At 41.0% G+C, this 22,202-nt stretch overlaps 2 protein-coding genes and 1 pseudogene across 3 annotated transcripts; all 3 read left to right on the top strand.

Moving 5' to 3' along the window:
• The first annotated feature begins 54 nt into the window (after positions 1-54).
• LOC146390340 (uncharacterized) lies at positions 55-7,416 on the top strand (annotated as a pseudogene).
• A 391-nt stretch (positions 7,417-7,807) lies between these two features.
• LOC146390341 (tripartite motif-containing protein 16-like) lies at positions 7,808-9,827 on the top strand. Its single transcript, XM_084923384.1, has one exon. The coding sequence runs from the start codon at positions 7,893-7,895 to the stop codon at positions 9,084-9,086; it is 1,194 nt and encodes a 397-aa protein (XP_084779510.1). The 5' UTR covers positions 7,808-7,892; the 3' UTR covers positions 9,087-9,827.
• A 1,466-nt stretch (positions 9,828-11,293) lies between these two features.
• On the top strand, positions 11,294-21,139 carry LOC146390342 (uncharacterized). Of its 2 annotated transcripts, XM_084923385.1 has the most exons (4): positions 11,294-11,554; positions 13,114-13,548; positions 14,796-15,059; positions 19,707-21,139. In XM_084923385.1, the coding sequence occupies exons 2-4, from the start codon at positions 13,338-13,340 to the stop codon at positions 20,789-20,791; spliced, it is 1,560 nt and encodes a 519-aa protein (XP_084779511.1). In that variant the 5' UTR covers positions 11,294-11,554; positions 13,114-13,337; the 3' UTR covers positions 20,792-21,139. The 2 variants fall into 2 exon arrangements, with proteins under 2 accessions (XP_084779511.1, XP_084779512.1); XM_084923386.1 differs by lacking the exons at positions 11,294-11,554; positions 13,114-13,548 and adding an exon at positions 14,178-14,267.
• Positions 21,140-22,202: the final 1,063 nt, after the last annotated feature.

Consider the following 22,202-nt stretch of genomic DNA (forward strand, 5'->3'; position numbering starts at 1 on the left):
TATCAAATACCAAGTTTCATGCTTGAAGGGGGAAGTCCCCAGTATATTTTGTCAGTCCCACCTAGGGATGGGTATCGTTTAGGTTTTATCCGATACCGGTGCCAAATCGGTACTTTTGAAATGGTGCCGGTGCTCAAACGGTGCTCAAACCGGTGCTTAAAGAATGGAGAACACAAAATTGGTCCAAAAACCTCTCATGTTCAGCTGTTTGTTTGTAAAAAGATAACAATGTTAGCCTTTTCTGCAGCTATGGGGCATATATGGTATCACTCTTGGCTGGAAGCAGTGCTTAAACAATGGAAAAAACACAAACTTTGTCCAAAAACCTCTCATGTTTAGCTGTTTCCCTCTTTTTCTTTGGTCATTTTAGCCTTTTTGGCCAGGGTGAAGGGAGTATCTGCCATCAAACAAGAAGACAGCCGCATGTAGCTATGATGATGTTTGCTAGTTCACCTTACATGCATTAATGTAATAACGTGGTTAGCCTACTCAACGTAAATTACACACGAACAACATTAAGCTACTCACGCAGAGAAGAACAGCTGCTGCTGCCATCATCATCCATCATCATTTCTGCTACACTGGCAGGGCTAGGGGCCAGGACTCTCCTCTTCGGGTTTTTGGAGGATGTTGCTAAATCCGGGTCCGATAACAGGCACCACACCCGCAGTAGATGTGCTCGGTGTGAGGTCTCGCAGCAAGCTATCAAATACGGCGCATTTCTCAGCTTTTAAAAAAAAAACGCTATGCGTCGCCAGGTGTTTCATCGGATTCGAGGTGTTACCTCCTTTGACAGTATCACAGTATCAGCTTAAAGCACTTGTTGCAGGCTGCTGAGTTTGCATATTTTGCTGTGAAGTACAGCCAGACTTTTGACCGCTTCACCTTGGGCATTTTTAATCTGTAGCTCTGCTCTAAAAGAACGTACGTACCTGGACCCACCTACTATCCTCGGAAACGTAAAATGATTGGCTAGAAGTGTATCACAGCTCAGGAAAAAAAAGCACCGAAATAAAGCACCGAAATGTGCGCTGCTTTTCGGTCTGGTTACTACCGTTTATGTCAGAACCGGTGCCATGACACCGGTACCCATCCCTAGTCCCACCCTCCTTTGCCATAAAACTGTCACACGATAACTAATTTCCTTCTAGAGGCTTTTGAGAAGCCTCTAGAACAGGGGTCTGAAACTCGCGGCCCGCAGGCCATTTGTGGCCCACGTCACCTGTACTTGCAGCCCGCATACTGATGTGAAAAATTTTTTTTTTTTAAATTATTATACAAAACAAATGATTTAATACGACGGCAGAGTGTTACAGGCATGGCCCTTTAAGACTGTAGCCTCATGGTGTAGTCCGTGCTACAGGGAGAACGTGTGGGACCACCCCTCCCGCTGTGTGTGTGTGAGCGTGAGGGAGGGGGAAAAAGTAAAGTCGAAAACTATGAGGTGCTACCGAGCAGAAATGGGAGATGGAAGCATGTAAATATGCTGACGAGCCCAGTTGTAAGTAAGCTAGCTAGCTTAGCTTAGCTCATCGCCGACTCGTTAGCACCATGGCTACTTCACCTGTCCCTCCTGCACTTTCCTGCTCATTGTGTCAGATGTTTAGTTATTCCTCGGCCTCCTTTAGCAGTAATGATACTTGTAAGAAATGTATCATATTTGTAGCTCTGGAGGCCAGGATTACTGAATTGGAGACTCGGCTTCGCACCCTTCATTCACCCATAGCTAGCCAGGCCCCTATAGCTGGTGCAGCCGAAGATAGTGTAGGCCCCGCTAGCTGTTCCCCGGCAGATCTCAAGCAGCTGGGGAAAGAGGGCGGCTGGGGGGTCAAACTCTGGTAATTGGTGATTCTGTTCTCAGACATGTGAAGCTAGAGACACTGGCAACCATAGTCAATTGTCTTCCAGGGGCCAGAGCAGGCGACATTGAAGGAAATTTAAAACTACTGGCTAAGGGTAAACGTAAATACAGTAAAATCATAATTCACGTCGGCAGTAATGACACCAGGTTACGCCAATCGGAGGTCACTAAAATCAATATTGAATCGGTGTGTAACTTTGCCAAAACAATGTCGGACTCTGTAGTTTTCTCTGGTCCCCTCTCCAATCAGACCAGGAGTGACATGTTTAGCCGCATGTTCTCCTGAAATTGCTGGCTCTCTGAGTGGTGTCCAAGAAACGATGTGGTCTTCATAGATAATTGGCAAACCTTCTGGAGGAAACCTGGTCTTGTTAGGAGAGACGGCATCCATCCCACTTTGGATGGAGCAGCTCTCATTTCTAGAAATATGGACAAATTTATTAAACCCCCCCCAAAATATGACAATCCACAGTTGGGACCAGGAAGCAGAGTTGCAGTCTTACACGCCTCTCTGCAGCTTCTCTCCCCCTGCTACCCCCCCAAAAACCCATTTCCATTGAGACTGTGTCAGCTCCCAAAAAGACAAAAAATAAACTAAAAACCAGCAACAAACAACTTAAATATAAAAAATCACAAAGAAAGAACACTACCTGGTTGCAGCCAGATGATTATGTTAGTTTAAATGAATCAAAACTCCCGAGTCATTCTAACTACCAGAAACCTCAAAGCACAGGCCGAGGGGGCGGTGTGGCAGCAATTTTTCACACCAGCCTATTAATTAACGAAAGACCAAGACAGACTTTTAATTCATTTGACAGCCTGATGCTGTCAAATGAATTAAACCTTGTCCACCCCAGCTGTAAAACTCAGAAACCAGCCTTACTTGTTATCATCTATCGTCCACCTGGGCCTTACACAGAGTTTCTCTCTGATTTCTCAGACTATATATCTGATTTAGTTCTCAGCTCAGATAAAATAATTATTGTGGGTGATTTTCACATCCATGTAGATGCTAAAAATGACAGCCTCAATATGGCATTTAATCTCTTATTAGACACAATTGGCTTCTCTCAAAATGTAAAAGAACCCACCCACCACTTTAATCACACTCTAGATCTTGTTTTAACATATGGCATAGAAACTGAACATTTAACAGTGTTTCCTGAAAACCCTCTCCTGTCTGATCATTTTCTGATAACATTTACAATAATTGATTACACAACAATGGAGAGTAGACTTTATCACAGTAGATGTCTTTCTGAAAGCGCTGTAACTAAGTTTAAGAATATAATCCTTCCACTGTTATCATCTTCAATGCTCATAGAGCAGAGCAGCTATCTGAACACTACCCCATCAGAGATCAATTAACTTGTTAATAATTTTACCTCCTCACTACATACGACTCTGGATACTGTAGCTCCTGTGAAAACTAAGGCCTCAAATCATTACCTGACTCCATGGTATAATTCTCAAACACGTAGCCTAAAGCAGATAACTCGTAAATTTAGAAGATCATCATTTAGCCTGGAGAAATAGTTTGCTGCTTTAAAAGAAAGCCCTCCGCAAAGCCAGAACATCTTACTATTTGTCACTGATTGAAGAAAATAAGAACAACCCCAGGTTTCTCTTCAGCACTGTAGCCAGGCTGACAAAAAGTCAGAGCTCTTTTGAGCCAACCATCCCTTTAACGTTAACTAGTAATGATTTCATGAACTTCTTCACAAATAAAATTTTAATCATTAGAGAAAAAATTACCAATAATCATCTCACAGATGTAATATTATCTACAGCTACTTTTAGTACCATTGATGTTAAGTTAGACTCCTTTTCTCCAATTGATCTTTCTGATTTAACTTCAATAATTACTTCCTCCAAACCATCAACGTGTCTTTTAGACCCCATTCCTACAAAACTGCTCAAAGAAGTTCTGCCATTAATTAATGCTTCAATCTTAAATATGATCAACCTATCCTATCTCTAATAATCAGTCAATGTACCACAGGCCTTCAAGCTGGCTGTAGTTTAACCTTTACTCAAAAAGCCATCCCTAGACCCAGCTATCTTAGCTAATTATAGGCCAATCTCCAACCTTCCTTTCATATTAAAAATCCTTGAAAAAGTAGTTGTCAAACAGCTAACTGATCATCTGCAGAGGAATGGCTTATTTGAAGAGTTTCAGTCAGGTTTCAGAGCTCATCACAGCACAGAAACAGCTTTAGTGAAGGTTACAAATGATCTTCTTATGGCCTCTGACAGTGGACTCATCTCTGTGCTTGTCCTGCTAGACCTCAGTGCAGCGTTCGATACTGTCGACCATAATATCCTATTAGAGCGATTAGAACATGCTGTAGGTATTACAGGTACTGTGCTGCAGTGGTTTGTATCATATCTATCTAATAGACTCCAATTTGTGCATGTAAATGGAGAGTCCTCTTCACACACTGAGGTTAATTATGGAGTTCCACAGGGTTCAGTGCTAGGACCAATTCTGTTTACATTATACATGCTTCCCTTAGGCAGCATCATTAGAAGACATAGCTTACATTTTCACTGCTATGCAGATGACACCCAGCTCTATCTATCCATGAAGCCAAATAACACTCACCAATTAGTTAAACTGCAGGAATGTCTTAAAGACATAAAGACCTGGATGGCCGCTAACTTTCTGCTTCTTAATTCAGATGAAACTGAGGTTATTGTACTTGGCCCTGAAAATCTTAGAAATATGGTGTCAAACCAGATTCTTACTCTGGATGGCATTACCTTGGCCTCCAGTAAGGAACCTTGGAGTGATTTTTGACCAAGACATGTCCTTCAACGCACATATTAAACAAATGTGTAAGACTGCTTTCTTCCATTTGCGCAACATCTCTAAAGTTAGAAATATCCTGTCTCAGAGTGACGTTGAAAAACTAGTTCATGCATTTATTACTTCCATGCTGGACTACTGCAATTCTTTATTATCAGGATGTCCAAAAATCTCTCTGAAAAGCCTTCAGTTAATCCAAAATGCTGCAGCAAGAGTACTGACAGGCAGTAGCGGTTTTTGATACGGGCGACACGGGCAGTTGCCCGGGGCGGCATCGTGGTGGGGGGCGGCATCACGGGCATCGGCAAAAATAAATAAATAAATAAAAAAATTGCTTGTACTCATGCTGCCCCGACGTCATGCCAGTGCATATTGGGAATGGCATAGGCACCGATCGGTTTTCTTATCGCCCATTTGCTGGGAGTAAGGGCGCCCTCCGTTTGCGAGGTGCGCCTGCTGCTTGCGGCACAGGGAGGAGAGGGCGGGGCGGCGGGGGATTCACTGGCTGGCTGGAGCAGCGTCTAATAACCCACCCCCAAAATAAAACAAAATAAAAACAAACCAACAAACACGAAAACACCAGACATTATGATACAGACTTATGATTTGCACCAATGTTTTTTCGAAATTCTATATGTTCAGAGTGAGTGCGAGAGCCCTCGGTGCGCCTGCTTGCTGCTGAAGTCAAAGTAAACTTTGTCATCTCCGCTACATACAGTCCAGGATATAGAGAGACGAGACGACGAGGCTCCAGTTACAGCAGTGCAAGTAAACAAACAATATATATATAAGAAGAGTAAGAAAATAAATATACACTTTAGGACTAGTAGTAAAGGGATTAATAACAATTTAAAACTTATCATTTACAGTTTGATGATTTAAAGTCTCACACACAACACATCGAAAGGTGAGGGGGCCGGCTGCTTCCAAATAGAGCACATTTCATTCAAAATGCTGTAAATCCAAGCCCATTATGTACTCTTGATTTGAATACTGGGTTGTGCGAAATCCCAGAAATACACCTTGTGGTGATTCTCGAGTTGGGGGATGGGTGTTCATACTGGAGTGCAAAATTAAAACCAAGATGGACAAGAAAAGTTCAAAGCCATCAGGTGCTCAGTTTAGAAAAAAAAAAGACAAAAGAAGAGGAGGATAAACGAGCAAAAGATACAGGTAAGCAGATGTGTCATTGGATAATGGCAGGTCATCCTGAAACAATCAGAATCAGTATACTTTATTAATCCCTAAAGAAATTATGTGGGTTACAGTTGCTCCAAGAAGAATTGGTAAAAATAGTAACAGTAACAGACTAAAATCCAAACAATACATTATGTTACAGATTTTAATATTAATTAGTCATTGTCAGTTGTTGATTTGTCCTGTTCTCATTGTATGACGAATTATGATAGCTGTTTGGTAGCCGTTTGCATACTATGCATAGTCTCTCTCTTCGTGTGTGTGTGTGTGTGTGTTTCTGTAGTGAAATTCAGTATCGTTCCGACAACAGTTTTTTGTTTATGTACAATCGTTAATTTTTATGTATGTATGTATGTGTGTGTGTGGGGGGGGCCAGAGGGAGTGTTCGCCCAGGGCGCCAGACAGGCTAGGACCGCCACTGCTGACAGGGACTAGAAAGAGAGAGCATATTTCTTCTGTATTGGCTTCCCTTCATTGGCTTCCTGTTAAATCCAGAATTGAATTCAAAATCCTGCTCCTCACATACAAGGTCTTAAATAATCAGGCCTCATCTTATCTTAATGACCTTGTAGTACCATATCACCCTATTAGAGCACTTCGCTCTCGCACTGCAGGCCTACTTGTTGTTCCTAGGGTATTTAAAAGTAGAATGGGAGGCTGAGCCTTCAGTTTTCAGGCCCCTCTTCTGTGGAACCAGCTTCCAGTTTGGATTCGGGAGACAGACACTATCTCTACTCTCAAGATTAGGCTTAAAACTTTCCTTTTTGCTAAAGCATATAGTTAGGGCTGGAGTTAGGTGACCCTGGATCCTCCCTTAGCTATGCTGCTATAGACGTAGGCTGCCAGGGATTCCCATGATGCATTGAGTTTTTCCTTTCCAGTCACCTTTCTCACTCAACATGTGTTAGTAGACCTCTCTGCATTGAATCATATCTGTTATTAATCTCTGTCTCTCTTCCACAGCATGTCTCTATCCTGTCTTCCTTCTCTCACCCCAACCGGTCGCATCAGATGGCCGCCCCTCCCTGAGCCTGGTTCTGCCGGAGGTTTCTTCCTGTTAAAAGGGAGTTGTTTCCTCCCCACTGTCGCCAAAGTGCTTGATCATAGGGGGTCATGATTGTTGGGCTTTTCTCTGTATCTACTGTACAATATAAAGCGCCTTGAGGTGACTTTTGTTGTGATTTGGCCCGATATAAATAAAATTGAATTTAATTGAACTTAAATAGAAGAAAGGGTTAACAAGCTTAAAAGTTGAGCGTAGCAGTAAATAAAAAGGGTTAAACACACAGTATCGCTCTCAAACTGCTCCTCTTCCTGGAGTAAAGCACAGCCTGATAACCCTCCCTCTTCTTCCTGCTCTTAAACACAGCACCTCCTCACTGTCCACATGTTTCCTCGTTCCTTTCCCTTCAGATTTGCACGTTGTGGTGACGTGTAAGAGCTGACAGGCTCCATTCACTGCAGAAACATGTTGTTGAGATCAGAGCTCAGACTAGTTTCAGTTATAAGGAAGAGAAACTCACACAGTCACTGACACTGAGAGGAGAAATGGCACAGAAAGGAGTTCAGCTGGACCAAGAAACCTCTTGTTCCATCTGTTTGGATCTACTGAAGGATCCGGTGACTACAGCATGTGGACACAGCTACTGCAGGAACTGTATTAAATCCCACTTTGATGAAGAGGACAGGAAGGGACTCTACAGCTGCCCTCAGTGCAGGACAACTTTCACACCGAGGCCTGTCCTGGAGAAAAACGTCATGTTTGCAACTTTAGTGGAGCAGCTGAAGAAGACTGGACTCCAAGCTGCTCCAGCTGATCACTGCTATGCTGGACCTGAAGATGTGATCTGTGATGTCTGCACTGGGAGGAAGCTGAAAGCCATCAAGTCCTGTTTATCTTGTCCAGCCTCTTAATGTGAGAAACACCTCCAACCTCACTATGATGCAGCTCCATTAAAGAAACACAAGCTGGTGGCCCCCTCCAAGAAGCTTCAGGAGAACATCTGCTCTCGTCATGATGAGGTGATGAAGATTTTCTGTCCTACTGATCAGCAGAGTATCTGTTATCTCTGCACAATGGATGAACATAAAGGCCATGAAACAGTCCCAGTTGCAGCAGAAAGGACTGAGAAGCAGAAGGAGCTCGAGGTGAGACGACTAAACATCCAGCAGAGAATCCAGGAGCGAGAGAAAGATGTGAAGCTGCTTCAACAGGAGGTGGAGGCCATCAATGGCTCTGCTGATAAAGCAGTGGAGGACAGTGAGAAGATGTTCACTGAGCTGATCCGTCTCATCCAGAAAAGAAGCTCTGATGTGAAGCAGCAGGTCAGATCCCAGCAGGAGACTGAAGTGAGTCGAGTCAAAGAGCTTCAGGAGAAGCTGGAGCAGGAGATCGCTGAGCTGAAGAGGAAAGACGGCGAGCTGGAGCAGCTCTCACACACAGAGGATCACAACCAGTTTCTACACAACTACCCCTCACTGTCAGCACTCAGTGAGTCTACACACTCATCCAGCATCAATATTCGTCCTCTGAGCTACTTTGAGGATGTGACAGCAGCTGTGTCAGAGACCAGAGATAAACTACAGGACATTCTGAGAGAGGAATGGACAAACATCTCACTGACAGTCACTGAAGAGGATGTTTTACTGTCACCACCAGAGCCAAAGACCAGAGCTGGATTCTTAAAATATTCACATGAACTTACACTGGATCCAAACACAGCAAACACACATCTGTTATTATCTGAGGGGAACAGAAAAGTAACATTTATGAAACAACAAAAGTCTTATTTTGATCATCCAGACAGATTCACTGTATGGTATCAGGTCCTGAGTAGAGAGAGTCTGAGTGGACGTTGTTACTGGGAGGTGGAGTGGAGAGGGGGAGCAGTTTATGTCGCAGTTGCATACAAGAATATCAGCAGAGCAGGAAGGGGCAATGAATGTGGATTTGGATGGAATGACAAATCTCAGGCATTATATTGTGACACAAACGGTTATAAATTTCAATATAACAAAGTCCAAACTGTCCTCTCATGTCCTCAGTCCTCCAGAGTAGGAGTGTACCTGGATCACAGAGCAGGTATTCTGTCTTTCTACAGCGTGTCTGAGACCATGACTCTCCTCCACAGAGTCCAGACCACATTCACTCAGCCGCTCTATGCTGGACTTTGGCTTTTAGATTATGTAGCCACTGCAGAGTTGATTAAAGTCAAATAAACAGAGAAGACAGGTTCATGTTGATCTCTGACCATTATATGTACTTGTGTAGTTTCTAAATGAGCTGAGAAGTTCAGTGGTCCATTGATGTGTGAAAATAATATTACACTGATTCAAAATGAACTTACATTTATGGGCATTTTTTACGATTATGTAATCGTGCTACTAAGAACCAGTTATTGTATTTAGAGTAAAATCATTTAAAGACATTTTTAGATGAAAGGTTTCTACTTGATAACTACTTGAACTGCATTGTTTGAATTTCAGAAGATTTGGCAGGAATTTTCCTTTTAGGCTTTTCAGTTTTACAATCCAGACTTTGGAGGAGAACAAATAAAATCTAAAAGTGAGCTGTAGTGAGTATTGATTTCTTCTCTCAGTACATAAGATAACCAGTCCCAGTTCAAATCTGTTGCCAGAAGACTCATTAAAATCATGGTAGATAGTTACTCTGTATCTGATGCTTTAAAAAAAAAACCTAGTTTAGAATAAAGGTTTCTGATGTTTAGAGGAAGAATACCTGGACCAGATGTGAAAAGCAGTTAAAAACAGAACATTGATGAGAGCAAACAATAGGGGCATGATATCAGCAAACATTATGGTTTAAAATAAAAATAATAAAACTCCAATAAAATTTAGGCAGATATTTCTGCTTCCTACTCGTCTGCAACACATCCACCATGTTTCAAATATTCCTGCTGTTTTTGCGCTAATTTTAGTTTCTGCTCGCAGGAAGTTCATGTTGAGCTCAGTGAGTCTGATCTGAATTCATATGTGAGAAAATGATTACCAGAGATGGGCAGTAACGTGTTACAAGTAACGCGTTACAAGTAACGCGTTACTGTAGTCTGATTACTTTTTTCAAGTAATGAGTAAAGTAAGGGATTACTATTGCAAAAACGGTAATTAGATTACCGTTACTTTCCCGTAGGAACGCTGCGTTACTGCGTTACTAAAACCGTGATTTGAGAATGTCTCATGACAGTGACGTAAGCGAGTGCGACGTTCGTGACAACAGCTGTGTGCAGATCAACAATGGATCATATATCGAGTGCGGGAGAGAGGGTGTGAGCATGCAGCGTTTAAAGCGTGTAAGTACTGACCTTACTTTGAGTTTGATTCCATAAAAAGTGACAAAAACATTAGCATCCGTTGTGCGTGGGAAGAAAACTTCTTTTTACACCGAAAAAAACCCCTAAACAAGCACCGAGTGCGCAACGACTTAATGGGAAATTCACAGAGAAACTCGCGGATTCTTCCACCGACCGCTGCGCCACACCTGCACCAGGGTAAACCTCCGCCTACCCAACTCCTGCTTTACAGGTGAAAATAGAGCAACAGGACCGCTAGTCTTTGACTTTATTTACTTTCTGCTCTGTTTTACTTGCATCTATTTGAAAGACTGAGTGTAAACACAAAAAAATATTTTATTTTATGTGCTGGAATGTGCAGAAAATAGGTTTAAATGTTAAACTAATTTATTCAAGTCAGAGAATGGTGCACATAATTAACTTTTTGCTTGATGCATAAAGTTAAAAGATTAAAACGGATAAAACAAGTTTTAAAAAGAGACTTTTCCATTTGATTACATTTTGTATGATGAATTATGCAGAAAAAGTAGAATTGGGCTGAAAGATCTATCGCTTTATCACCTATTCAGGTTGTAAATCGTGTTTTTAAAAAGTAACTAAGTAATTAATTACTTTTGAAAATAAGTAATCAGTAAAGTAACGGGATTACTTTTTTGGGGAAGTAATCAGTAATTAATTACTGATTACTTTTTTCAAGTAACTTGACCAACACTGATGATTACACACAAATGAACCTGGAGCAAACATTCAAATGAGCAGAGAGACTGAAAGAAAAATTGATCACAGCTTTATATATTTGTGATAATGATGTGAAAGAAAAATGTTCAAAGAACAATATTAGTAATATAATTAATTATGTTACTGTATCTGCTTCTAAACACTGCTGCTCTTCCTTATTTAATGACATACAGCAGCAGAATGATGGAGGACTTGTGATAAATATTGTATCAATAGTAAGGTTAAGCAAGTGTCTTTCAACATGTCGCAGATTTGTTGTACGGGCCTCTTTACACTGTCTCTATAAGTTTTATAAACCAAAAAACAAACAAACAAAGGTGTCTGCTCAGTCAGGAGTGTAGGGGGGAGGGGCTCTAAGTTGACCTAACGGGCTGTGAATGGACAGCAGACTGCAGAGGGAAGTGACGTCTCAGGAAGTGAAATGAGAATAGAAGTGGATGGTGAGCGATGTAGCGGTGAAATAAGATAAACATAATAAGACAAACAAACAGAAAACAAAGCGGAAAAGGAGAACAACAAGCAGAGTGAAAGTAAACCTGTAATGAGGAAACGGACAGTGAGCGCAGTGTAACCGTGACAACGAGACACGAGGACGGATTTAAAGTGATCATAAAATCGTCTCCAGACGGTCGTCGTTCGGTGAGTGGAACCAGATTCAGCTACAACAGCGATAAATACGCCTGTAGGGAGATGAAGAGTCCTATAATACTGAGAAACGGATCTCTGATGAGTGTTTGTAGGGATGTGGTTCAGCAAGATAAACACACCCTGAATGTGGAGAAGACCAACAGTCAAAGGAGCTTGCAAAGAAACAGCGACCAACAGCGACTCTACTTCCTGCATGACACTCATGGCCATTGATCAGTAGGCCTTGATCAGTAGTCGTTGATCAATGGTCATAAGAATTTGCATATTAACAATCATGGAACTAACCTCCCAGCCCTTTGTTCATTCAGTGGTGCTAGTTTCAGTCACTGTGCAAATGTACTGCTTGTAAGGTTGGGGAAACCTGCAGTCAGCTGAGACTGAAGAAGTCACTTGGATGAGTGAGGAAAAGTTTCTCCCACTGAAAACGCTACGTCCAGATGAACAGAATCAACCTTTTGAGATTTACTTACCTGGATGATTAAGCACGCACGAAGACCTTATTTTATTAATATATTTTAAATGATTGCAGCACAAACGTAGCACAAATGTTTGACATCAATTTTGTTTGATTTGGGTAATGTGGGGGGGCTGGTTGACCTTTTGACCTTTACATTTTCATTAATATCTTTAAATCAGAAGCAGCACAAACCAGCACAAACATAGCACAATTGATTGACACCAGTTTTGTTTGATTCCATTAATGGGTGTGTGTGTGTGTGGGGGGGGGGCTGAATGACCTCTGATGACCTCTAGAAATTTTTATTAATATCTTTAAAATGATTGCAGCACAAACATAGCACAAACGTTTGATCCCACTTTTGTTGGATTTGAAGAACGTGGCGGGGCAACTTCACTCAAATCCACCGCAACGATATTTCTAATCCGAGGAAAAGGAGGACGCATTTGTGGGCTGCATTTGGAGCAGACTTTTAACTGGGATAGCCTTCATCACCTGGCTGTGGCATAATCGGCCTCCAAAGGATGCGGCCTATGAATTGGGACACAGCTATTGACTTATCTTGAACTTTATTTCATTTAGACACACAGTCAGAAATGTTTTGAGATTATTTAAAAAATATTGTGCTTATAAATATACTGTTTGTTTGTAATATTGATTAGTGTGTAATTAAATCGTCTAGTAAATTGATGCGTTCTCATAAACGTGTTGAATGAATCCAGTGTGCATTTTAAAGACAATAGTAAACTATTTAAAAACCCATCGTATTGTTGGGAGAGAATGAAAACAGATGAAGCTGATTTTTAGATACTAACAGTCTCTTCTCTGGGGATCAGAGTGGGTTTCATAAAGAAAGAGGGACGATGGATAGTTTATTATGTTTGGAATCAAAAATCAGGAAAGCTCAAACAAATAAGGAAATGATGATAGCAGTCTTCTTTAATACAGCCATACAACATGTTATGGAAAGAGAGACTCCTCATTAAACTCAGAAATCTACGAGTAAATGGATGATTGTTCTATTGAATTATAAGATTGATGAAAGAATATAATTATCCTTGTTTTTCCTGCTATTCTCCTGTCCACACTCCAGTCCAGTAGGCGGGATTAATGCACCTGTAAGCTGATTTGTCAAACGCCATCAAGCCCCGAAGAAGAACGGAGGAGGACAGCACTACTGTGGTAGAGGAGCGGTGTGTGTGCAGACATGGCTGCTGTTGATGAAGCGGACTGAACTTAGAGGAGAGACACAAACTGAAGTATTGATCCTGTCACGTCAGTGTGGATCTGATACCAACGTCTGTATCGCTTCTATTGATGCTTGTATCGATCCGCTCAGCCCCAGTTGAAGCAGCAATGAGTTCAGTTCAGTATCTGAGAGAGTTCATCAAGGAGAGACTAACTGCTGTTTGTGAAGAAATCTTCTCAGAGGTTCAAAAAACCATCGTCCAGTATGAGGAGGAGATCAACCGTCAGCACAGACTGCTGGATATCAGCCGGAAACCCGACAGAAACTCACACATCATAGGTATGGACATGTTTTTAACTTTGTGCTGTTCAAGCTCAGATTCTTCAGTGTGACTGACTTTACTAGAAGATGTTAAACTGGGTATTTATCAGTGCTGTGGGTCAGTGTCCAGTGATGGACTATGTTGGACGGGTGCAGGTCCATGGTCACTGATAGATTAGTTTTTAAAACATTTTAATGGATTTATTTATTAAACTTTTTTTTTCTCTAACAGATTCCAGTGTTGAGTACATCAGGCGTCAGTGTTTTAGATCCTCTGTAAACACTGAGACTGTGCAGTAAAGATCTAGTTAGATGTCAGCAGAAAACACATTTAACAAGTTGTTAACAGACTTCTCTGAAGTTGAAATGAAGCTTCATTTAACCTCCTAGGACCTGCCGTCCACATATGTGGACATCACATTTTGGGTTATTTAGAACAAAATACTCAATTTTGCTCTACAAGGGCCTGATATCCACTTACGAGGACATTGGTAAATTGACTGATTCTTATATAGCGCTTTTCTACTCTCACGGAGTACTCAAAGTGCTCTATACAACATGCCTCATTCATGCCTCATTCACACAAGCACTTTATCTATACATAGTGCTTTCTAACGACATTCATACTCCGATGGATGCATCGGCGAGCAAGTGGGGGTTAGTATCTTGCCCAAGGATACTTGACATGCAGACTGGAGGAGGAGGAGCCAGGGATCGAACCACCGACCTTCCGATCAGTAGGTGACCAGCTCTACCTCCTGAGCTACAGCCACCCCAAATTACCCCCCATTATACTGTCAAAATTTTAAACTAATATCCTTATATGTGGCTCTTATTTTTCTTAAAAACAAAAATAAGGTAAAAAAAAAAAAAAATCTGGTAATTCTTTGTTTTTACATTCATCGGGCCCCAATATGCCCAAATATCAAAGTGAAATTAAAAATGCATGTCGTGGAAGAGTTCGGGTCTTAGGAGGTTAAAGAAGGATTTCAGACACTGATGACAGACATGGTGTCACCATGCAGTTTAGTTTGGTGAACTTTGTGACTTTGCTCACAGTGAGGAGCTTCAATGCTAATATGTTAGCGTGTGGCTGTCAGTGTGAACAACTATTTCACTGAGCTGTTGTGTGTGTGGCTCATAATGGGTCATATGACAGGCTGATCATCATTTATTCAGGTTTTGAGTCATGCTTTTAAAAACAGTTTGAGTTTTTGTATCAACACATTAGTGATTATTATTCTTGTGTTTCTTTGTTCGACAAGACTTCCCACAACAACATGACTGTGAAGAAGAGGAGGGTCTGGATGAGCAGCAGGTCTGTAACCAGGAGAGGAACTCCAATCTGGACCAGGAGGACCCAGAGCCTCCACAGATTACAGAGGAACAGGAGGAGCTCTGCAGCAGTCAGGAGGGAGAACAGCTTGGACTGAAGAAGGAGACTGAAGGCATTATCGTCTGGACTGATGAAGAGCAGCTCAGACTGCTGGAGACCCTCTGTAAACCTGAGATAAAGTTACACAGAATAGGTATGTAAAACTGTGATGTTTTATTTATTTATTTTTTTGCCTGTCCCGTTTGGCTCTTTTGCCATCACAATTATTGTCTAAAGGCGAAGAAAGATGCCCAACAGATTTACTTTACCAAATGGACCATCCCAGCCTTGCCATAATGATCTATTTGATTCACCTTTTATTGTTTATTTTATTTTTTATTTTCACTTGCTAGATACGGGACAGACTTGAATGAGGAAAAGAAAGAGGGAAAAAAACAGTGGAGAAGAGGGATGGGGATAAAGGGAAAAAAACAAAAAACAACAAAATAAGTGTGATGTTTTATTAAAAGTGAATATGACTCACAGGCGTCACAGTGGAACAGTGGTTAGTGCTGTTGGCTCACAGCAAGAAGGTCCTGAGTTTGACTCCACTATGTGGCCGGGCCTTTCTGTGTGGAGTTTGCATGTTCTCCCCTTGTTCACTCTCCAGAGACATGCAGACAGCTGGGTTAGGTTAGTTGGTTGCATTTATTTTCAGAGGCACAGGAAGAATTGAAGGTCCAAAAGTAAAACGCAGCATGATTTAATCTCTTTGGCATAATTTTCTGTTTTTTATTTACATAAACACATTTCCACCATTAATTCATGCAAAAAGGTGAAAAATTAGTGCATAAGAATTCAGCAGAATGAAAGATGTGAAACATCTGAGTTTCAAATTTCCACCCACTACTCAGACAAAATCTGCACAGAGACACAAAGCCAACAACACAAGTTTCATTTTGTTCTGTTATCAGTTTAAGTTTAAGAATTACATGTTTCCTCTGCAGCATGGAAATGGTGAGATTTGAACAGTTTACAGGTCTGAGTAAGTATGAATAAATATTTCTATTCTGTTTTGGAAAATATGAATTCAGAGTTTCTAAACTGAAATTTATCAGACGAAGAGATTTTTCATGGCATTTCAGGCACAGCCAAAACACTGTGTAAGAGAGCTCTGCCCCAGCATGCCTTCTTATAACTATAGCCAATCCAGACATCCACATTCATTTAACAAAAAACAACATTTATTTATTTCTAGGGCTGCCACAATTAGTCGACTAGTCATGATTATGTCAACTATCAAAATCGTCAACCACTAATTTAATAGTCAACGTGTCATTTGAAGTTTTGTAAGATTTAAGATTGTAATAACGGACTGAAACAGAAGATGGCAGCACTGCATGTACAAGAATGACAGCTGCCGTTATACCCCGAAGAAGAAGAAGAAGCAGTGTCCGGTATCATAGCTGTGTCCAAATTCAGGGCCTGCATCCTTCGGAGTCTGCATTTGTAGGCCGATTACGTTGCAGCAATGCAATGAAGGCTGTCCAAATTTGAAGATTCCTCCAAATGCGGCCTACAAATGTGTCCTTCATTTTCCCAGATTTGAAGGATGGGTTGGGTGTATCCTTCGTGGCCCAACCTATCCCAGGAATCATAGTGCGCCTCAGCCAATTTACATTCCCAACAATGGTGGCAGCTACTTAGTTTTAATATTACTCTTATTACTCTTTCTGGGTCACAAAATTAGCTTTTAACATATTTTCAGGCAAAAATGTAGCTGTGTAAACTTCAGATATCTGCACGGTTTATCAAGATATCACATATTTGCAAAAGTGCTCTGACATTTTTCAAGACTTCTGTTACCCACCAGCTCGATAGCTAGGGGTTCAAGGCACAAGAAGAAAGAAGAACACTGAACTCACAGAGTTTTCAAACCCCCTCCCCCTTTCGTTACTCATGTTAAACATGATATATAAGCAGTGTTGGGACTAACGCGTTATTAAGTAACGCGTTACAGTAACTACGTTATTATTGTGGTAACGAGCACGGTAACTAGTTATTATGCCAAAACCGGGAACGCGTTACTCGTTACTGGGATTTAAATAGGTTCGTTATTCGTTACTTCGTGTAGTGGCTATCGCGGAGCTTCCACAGATTCAATAACATTAGCAAGTGGTGGAAGCCAGCAGGTGGATGAAGGAAAAGGGAGGCAAGAGGAGAGACCCGAAGCGGCCACTGGTCCGAGAGTGTCAGGTGAACTGAACTTCAGGTAAGAAGTTTTAACCTGCAGTCCATCTCGGTCAGATATGTTTAGGTGGAGTTTATTTTCGTTATGCTGACTTTTTCGTACTGCGTGCTAGCTAGCATGACGAAGTTTCTATACAGCTAGGTGGGTGCTATGTTACTGATGTTGAACTTTATTTTGTTCATAAGGTTAATTATTAGAGTTGCCAACCGTCCCGTAAAAAACGGAATCGTCTCGTATTCAGAGAAAATATTACGCGTTTCGTATTGAGGTGAAAAGGAACACAGTTTGTCCCGGACTTCAGCTACAATGAAAAAGACACAAAGCTGGAGTTATTCTGTCTTTGCTGCACGGCTGCCTCTTCTTCTCTCATTCTCTCACCCTCCCTCTCTTGATACTTCAATCATGAAACTGATCAGTGATCAGCTGATTGGCTTTTCTCTCTTGTTTATTTATCGCCCACTTTGCGCCAGAAAGAGGAAACCAGCGGATGTCGCGGTAAACAACAGCAGCACGTTTAAGCTTGATTAGCTGTTGTTAGAATTTATTTAATATTAATTACTAGTATCAGCTGATGTTTGCTGGAGCCACAGCTGTAAACCTGCTGGTCATGATATCGGTTTGGTTATCTGGTGAGAGGGAAACATGAAGAGGGAAACATGAAGATGAAACCAGGCGATGTCCTTACTGAATCATCAGAGCTGTGATGGAGAAACAGGTTTACCTTTTAGTTAACATGAATGAGTTGAAGGGAGGTTATGAACTGTTTCTGAGAGACAAATAACACCAGGATCCTTTTCTAAGTAGCTGACAGCTGGTAACTGTGCAGGGGCGGGTCTAGCAAAGTGTTGCCAGGGGTCCATGTAGGGCATTAAAAGGGAAAGGGGGGCACAAGGAAATACTTTCTTATTCTTATTTAAAATGTCTCACTTTTAAAAAAAATAATTATCTGAGTCTTACAACAAACAATTGATAGATTGATACATATATACCATCAGAACAGTGTACATCACTGTCACAACAGTGTTTATTTTCATTCAAAGGTTTTATGATTTTTCCTATAATGGTGGGCCGGTCTCTAGTCAAAATGCCCGGGACGATTTTTTTGTCCCAGTCCAGCCCTGTATGCAGCTCATCTGCAGTCTGGTGTTACCTACATCTTCCTATTCAGAAGGCAGAATTTCCGAGTTCTGAGTACAATCGAAAGCACCACGACTGCAGTTTTTGTGTTGGATGTAAAAAGCAGGCTAGGATAGAATCAGGTGTGGGATTTCTCTCGTGGAAATGTGCACATTATTTTTTCCTTTCTATTGGTAGGTGGCACAGTGCACTTGTGGTAAGTAAGCAAGCTAGAAGACTGGCAATCTTGCTGGGTATCCAGTTACGGAAGCAACACATTAACAAGAGAATTCTGAGTAAAACCGAAGTTACTTTCCCTAGTAACTAGTTACTCTGAAAGTAACGAGTAACTTGAAGTAACTGAGTTACTTTTGATAGAAGTAACTAGTAATGTAACTAAGTTACTAATTTAAAGTAACTTACCCAGCACTGTATATAAGTCACTCAGATACCTTGAAAATGTTGTTTGTCTTTTTTCAGTGTTTTGTTCCTCAGTAAATCAGTTAGGCTGAGATTAAAGTTGTAATTTTTACACAGCTGAATAAATGTCAAGCAGAAAACTGATTAAACAGAAGTGTGAGATGGTTGAGAATTTACTCCAGTTATATTTTAGATAGCAAGGAGCAGACGGCCTTGTTTATTAAACTTCACTGAGACAATCTGCAGATTTCATTAAAATTGAATAAACTATCATCTTGTCTTTATTTTTAGTTAGCACATACCTTAAACACTTCAAGCTGTAAGCTAATGATTGTTAAATAAGAGCAGACACATGCTGGTGCAATAAGTTGTACATTTTACGTCCAATGGACGCATGATCTGATTAGTCAACTAATCAGCCACCCACTAATTTGTGGGTGGCTGTAGCTCAGGTGGCAGAGCAGGTCAGCCACTAATCAGAAGGTCGGTGGTTCGATCCCAGGCTGCCTCCTGGCTGCATGGCAACATACTAACCCCATGTTTTCCTACTGTTGGTGGTCAGAGGGCCCGGTGGCGCCTGTGTCCGGTAGCCTTGCCTCTGTCAGTGCGCCCCAGGGCAGCTGTGGCTACAATGTAGCTTGCTATCGCCAGTGTGTGAATGTGTGTGTGAATGGGTGAATGACTGAATGTAGTGTAAAGCGCTTTGGACTAAGGACTAGAAAAGCGCTATACAAATGCAGGCCATTTAATCGCAAAAATAATCAGTGACTAGTCGACAATCAAAATAATCATTTGTGGCAGCCCTAATTACTTCATACATCATAGACATTCAGGTATGTGACGTCAGTTGAACTTTGAGCTTTACTAATAAGAGTGTCAGAACTAAACATTTGCATCAGTGCCCGAATACTCACAGTTTTCAAACCTCCTAATTTTTCACATTTTTACGTTTTAAATTTCAGTGGTATATGTGAGCAACATGCTTAAGATGTAGAGATCTGCTAATGGTTTAGACCAGTAAATATTTTCTCAAATGTTTGTTTTGCTATCATTTTGTCCCGTTTGTGCCTTTAGATGTCCATCAGCAGCATGCTTTTAAGGAAGAGGATGTTCTTACAGACCAGCAGGTCTTTAACCAGGAGAGGAACTCCAGTCTGGACCAGGAGGACCCACAGCCTCCACAGATTAAAGAGGAACAGGAGGAACTCTGCAGAAGTCAGGAGGGAGAGCAGCTTGGACTGAAGCAGGAGACTGATACTTTCAAGGTGACACCCGCTTATGAGAAAAGTGACCACAGTGAACCAGAACCAAACAGCGAGCAGCTCCTTTCTCACAGCTCTCCTGAAGCAGAGAGCCGAGATTATGAAGAAAATGGGCATGTGGACTCAAGATCAACTAGAAATGCAGAGCTGAAGAAGAGACATTACAGTCAGAGAGTAGACAACACTCCTGTGTCAGTGAGTCAAAGTAGAACAGACACAAAGAATAAGTCTGTACAATGTGACGTGTGTGGAAAAACTTTACCTGATAAATACAAACTGATTGCACATCTAAGAGTTCACACAGGTGAGAAGCCGTATTCTTGTAGCACCTGTGCGAAAAGATTTTCTGACTCATCAGCGTTAAAAAAACACAGGAGAATTCACACAGGTGAGAAACCTTATTCTTGTAGCACCTGTGGGAAAAGATTTTCTGACTCATCAGCGTTCAAAACACACAGGAGAGTTCACACAGGTGAGAAACCATATTCTTGTAGCACCTGTGGGAAAAGATTTGCTACCTCATCAACGTTAAAAACACACACAAGAGTTCACACAGGTGAGAAGCCATATTGTTGTAGCATGTGTGGAAAAGAATTTATTCAGAAGTCACATCTGGATTCTCATGTAAGAATTCACACAGGTGAGAAACCGTATTGTTGTAGCACCTGTGGGAAAAGATTTTCTGACTCATCAGGATTCAAAACACACAGGAGAATTCACACAGGTGAGAAGCCATATTGTTGTAGCACCTGTGGTAAAGGATTTATTCAGAAGTCACGTTTGGACTGTCATATAAGAATTCACACAGGTGAGAAACCGTATCCTTGTAGCATCTGTGGGAAAAGGTTTGTCGATAAGGTACAATTAAAGAAGCACATGAGAATTCATACGGTTTAAAACGTATATACTTAGAAAATGTGGGACAGCTGTGAGTCATCGCTGAACACCGGAGTGAAAAGATGATGCATATTCAAATCATTTTTTTCTTTTTTTCCAGAGCAGTAAAGAACTCTCAGCATTGTTTGTTCAGTTTATTACATTATTCTATTAATTGTATCAGGAAAACTGATTTTACATTTCATGAGGGTTAAAATTCAGTATGCTCCTGTTCTATTGGTTCATTGTTTAGCTCTGTTGTTTGTTATTATTGCTTTATATCCTATATTGGGACATATGGTCTTCTGGTTAATAATTGTAATCATTTGCTCAAGTGAGTTTTTGTCACAATAAAAATGCAGAAAGTGAGCAACAGTCAAGAATTGTTTATTCTTGTAAGGGAGCAAAAGTATCAAAAACCAAGTTTCACGCTTGAAGGGGGAAGTCCCCAGTACATTTTGTCAGTCCCACCCTCCTTTGCCATAAAACTGTCACACAATAGGGCTTTTGAGTTGATGTCACGCTGCAATGCATTGTGGGAGCGCAGCACCATTTCCGGGGTCTACGAATCAAAACAAACACACTGTGTTGGAACGACGACTACAAGATGCTTAAAAGCACCTCAAAGAAAACGGACGGTATTGACACCAATTGCGTCCAGAGGCAAAGCAGCGGTACTTGAAGAAAATGGCGTGCATTGGAAATGTGGACCCATATGAAATACGGCCGTGGAGTAGAAACCCTGAAGACCAACCACTATTGACGTAGCCTGACATATTTCGTACCTTGTCTGTGGAGTCAGCGCGTACAAGTGGTCATTCAAAGAAAGCTAAGTCAGCTCGTGTACTGCAAGTGAAATGCGTTTGATTTTCCCCCGAACATTCAAATTAGTGCAGCATAAATTCATTCATGAGGGGGAAATTACAGTGAGAAAATGTGGAGGCTCTGTTACAGGGATAACATAGTGAGTTCAGTGCATTGATGTGATATTGTCCTGAAGGATTTAGTTATTCTTTATGGTTAAAGAAATTGCAATGATTTATTCATATTTATTATAAATAATTCTAATTATACATATTGCTTCCATGTTTGTATCTTGTGTCACTAAAAATACATTTTGTTTTAGTTTTATACATTGATTAATGACCTGGAGAATCTCCTTATCATATTAAGTGATTCACAATTGTCACTTTATGCTTTCTCCATCTCTAAAGTGATGATATCTTTGCATTACATACTTTAGGTTCATTTTCTGCAGGCAGGTTTCTGACAGAGAACAGGCAGATTTAGAATATAACATGCAGCCTTCTATAGATGGACACATACAGAAATGAAAAATTACATGTATGTGCTAACTTTCTAAACACTTTGTTACATTTATGATAAAGTAGATTAAACACATTTATGTCGGCCTTGGCTCATAGTTCTTGTC

Source organism: Perissodus microlepis, chromosome 3 (genome assembly GCF_051167445.1).
Source record: "Perissodus microlepis isolate ML-2025 ecotype Zambia chromosome 3, ASM5116744v1, whole genome shotgun sequence".
NCBI lineage: Eukaryota > Metazoa > Chordata > Actinopteri > Cichliformes > Cichlidae > Perissodus > Perissodus microlepis.

Excerpts from the sequence above, each read along its gene's own strand:
- LOC146390341 (XM_084923384.1), top strand. The coding sequence starts at position 7,893 with ATGAAGATTTTCTGTCCTACTGATCAGCAGAGTATCTGTTATCTCTGC.
- LOC146390342 (XM_084923385.1), top strand. The coding sequence starts at position 13,338 with ATGCTTGTATCGATCCGCTCAGCCCCAGTTGAAGCAGCAATGAGTTCA. Across the intron at positions 13,549-14,795 it reads CAGAAACTCACACATCATAG|ACTTCCCACAACAACATGAC; the intron begins GTATGGACATGT and ends TTGTTCGACAAG. Across the intron at positions 15,060-19,706 it reads GATAAAGTTACACAGAATAG|ATGTCCATCAGCAGCATGCT; the intron begins GTATGTAAAACT and ends TTGTGCCTTTAG.